At 59.5% G+C, this 1,265-nt stretch overlaps 1 protein-coding gene across 1 annotated transcript in view; it reads left to right on the top strand.

The window, feature by feature from the left end:
* The window catches only part of LOC104076488 (collagen alpha-1(I) chain-like), a 14,193-nt gene that overhangs the window by 11,445 nt on the left and 1,483 nt on the right, over positions 1-1,265 (top strand). Inside the window, exons 13-15 of the mRNA XM_009577374.1 lie at positions 212-265; positions 604-657; positions 788-890. Of these exons, the coding sequence (XP_009575669.1) occupies positions 212-265; positions 604-657; positions 788-890 (211 nt within the window). The remainder of the gene's footprint in view (positions 1-211; positions 266-603; positions 658-787; positions 891-1,265) is intronic.

Here is a 1,265-nt window from a genome sequence, read left to right as displayed (position 1 = left end):
ACGGTGCTGTCTGCCTGCAGACAGCGGCCGGGTTTGTGGGGGAGGCTCGCTGGAGCCTCCAGCCAGGCACTCGCCCTCCTGCCAGGGCTCCTGCGGTGCCCGAGGTCCTGCCTTTCCCCGGGCAAGAGCTCAGCCTCAGCAGTTGCCTTTTCCCAAAACCCCGGACGTGCTGGGCGGCCCCGGCTGCCTCCTAACACCATGCTCTCCCCAGGGCTACCCCGGACCTGCCGGCGACCGCGGGAGGCCAGGGCGCAGGGGAGACAAGGTAGGGCTGGGAAATCCAGCACAGCAGTGAGAGGATGCGCTGGCGTGGGAGTCCAGGCTTTGGAAACATTTTTGGGTTGGGCTGTTGAACCCAATGGATAGGTTTGGGTGGGATCCGCGGACGGTGTAAAAGTTAATGGTAACTGATGCAATTTGCGGGGGTTTTAGTAATCATATCCCTACCATCCCTTAGCCTTGCTTTCTTAAACGCTCATGCACATTGAACAGAGGTATCCATTGATACATATTTGGGTTTTTTTGTTTTGTTTTGTTTTTCCCTTAAGAGGTTACTGCATTAAAACATACGGAGGAAAGGAAATCTTTCTTGCCTCCTAACAGGGAGAAATGGGAGCCCGAGGCCCACTGGGATTTCCAGGAAAAGCTGGCCCCAAGGTGAGTGCTGTTCGCTGCTGCCCTGGGCAGCTCCAGCCCCCATCGGCGAAGCACTGAGCAAGTCACCTTTGCTGGGCTGGGTATGGGAAAATGGGAAATCTTTGTCACCGGCATCAAGGGGCTAAACTAGGGAGAGGGGAGCAGTCAGGGCTGCGGCACGGGGCTCTGATGGCTCTCTCCTCCCCCAGGCCGTGCCAGGTCCCCCCGGTCCACGCGGCGCTCCCGGCTCCCAGGTAGGGCTCGCCGTGCTCCCCGCGTGCCTGGCTCGCTCCGCTCCCTCTGCTGCGGTCCTCTGCGGATGGGCAATACTCTGCAATATATACCGTGTGCTACCTATAGCATTAGCAGCATGGATCCCGGACCCCTTTGCGCTTGTTGCTGGCTGGGTTTTGTCCTGATGTTGCACAGACACCGTTGAAGTGGCCTGGGCACATGGGGATTGTCCGAGCGAAGCCCCTCCCTGCTCTGGGTCCCCTGTGCGTTCTTGCCATGACCACGCTGCTGAGCATCCTTCTTGTTTCAGGGCAGAGCGGGAGACCCGGGTCCTCGAGGGCTTCCAGGGCTGCCTGTAAGTGGGAGAGCTGTAGCTTGCAGCGAGGCTCCGTAGG

The sequence above is a fragment of the Fulmarus glacialis genome, unplaced genomic scaffold (genome assembly GCF_000690835.1).
Source record: "Fulmarus glacialis isolate BGI_N327 unplaced genomic scaffold, ASM69083v1 scaffold6585, whole genome shotgun sequence".
Lineage (NCBI taxonomy): Eukaryota > Metazoa > Chordata > Aves > Procellariiformes > Procellariidae > Fulmarus > Fulmarus glacialis.
This window is presented reverse-complemented; position numbering and strand designations above follow the sequence as displayed.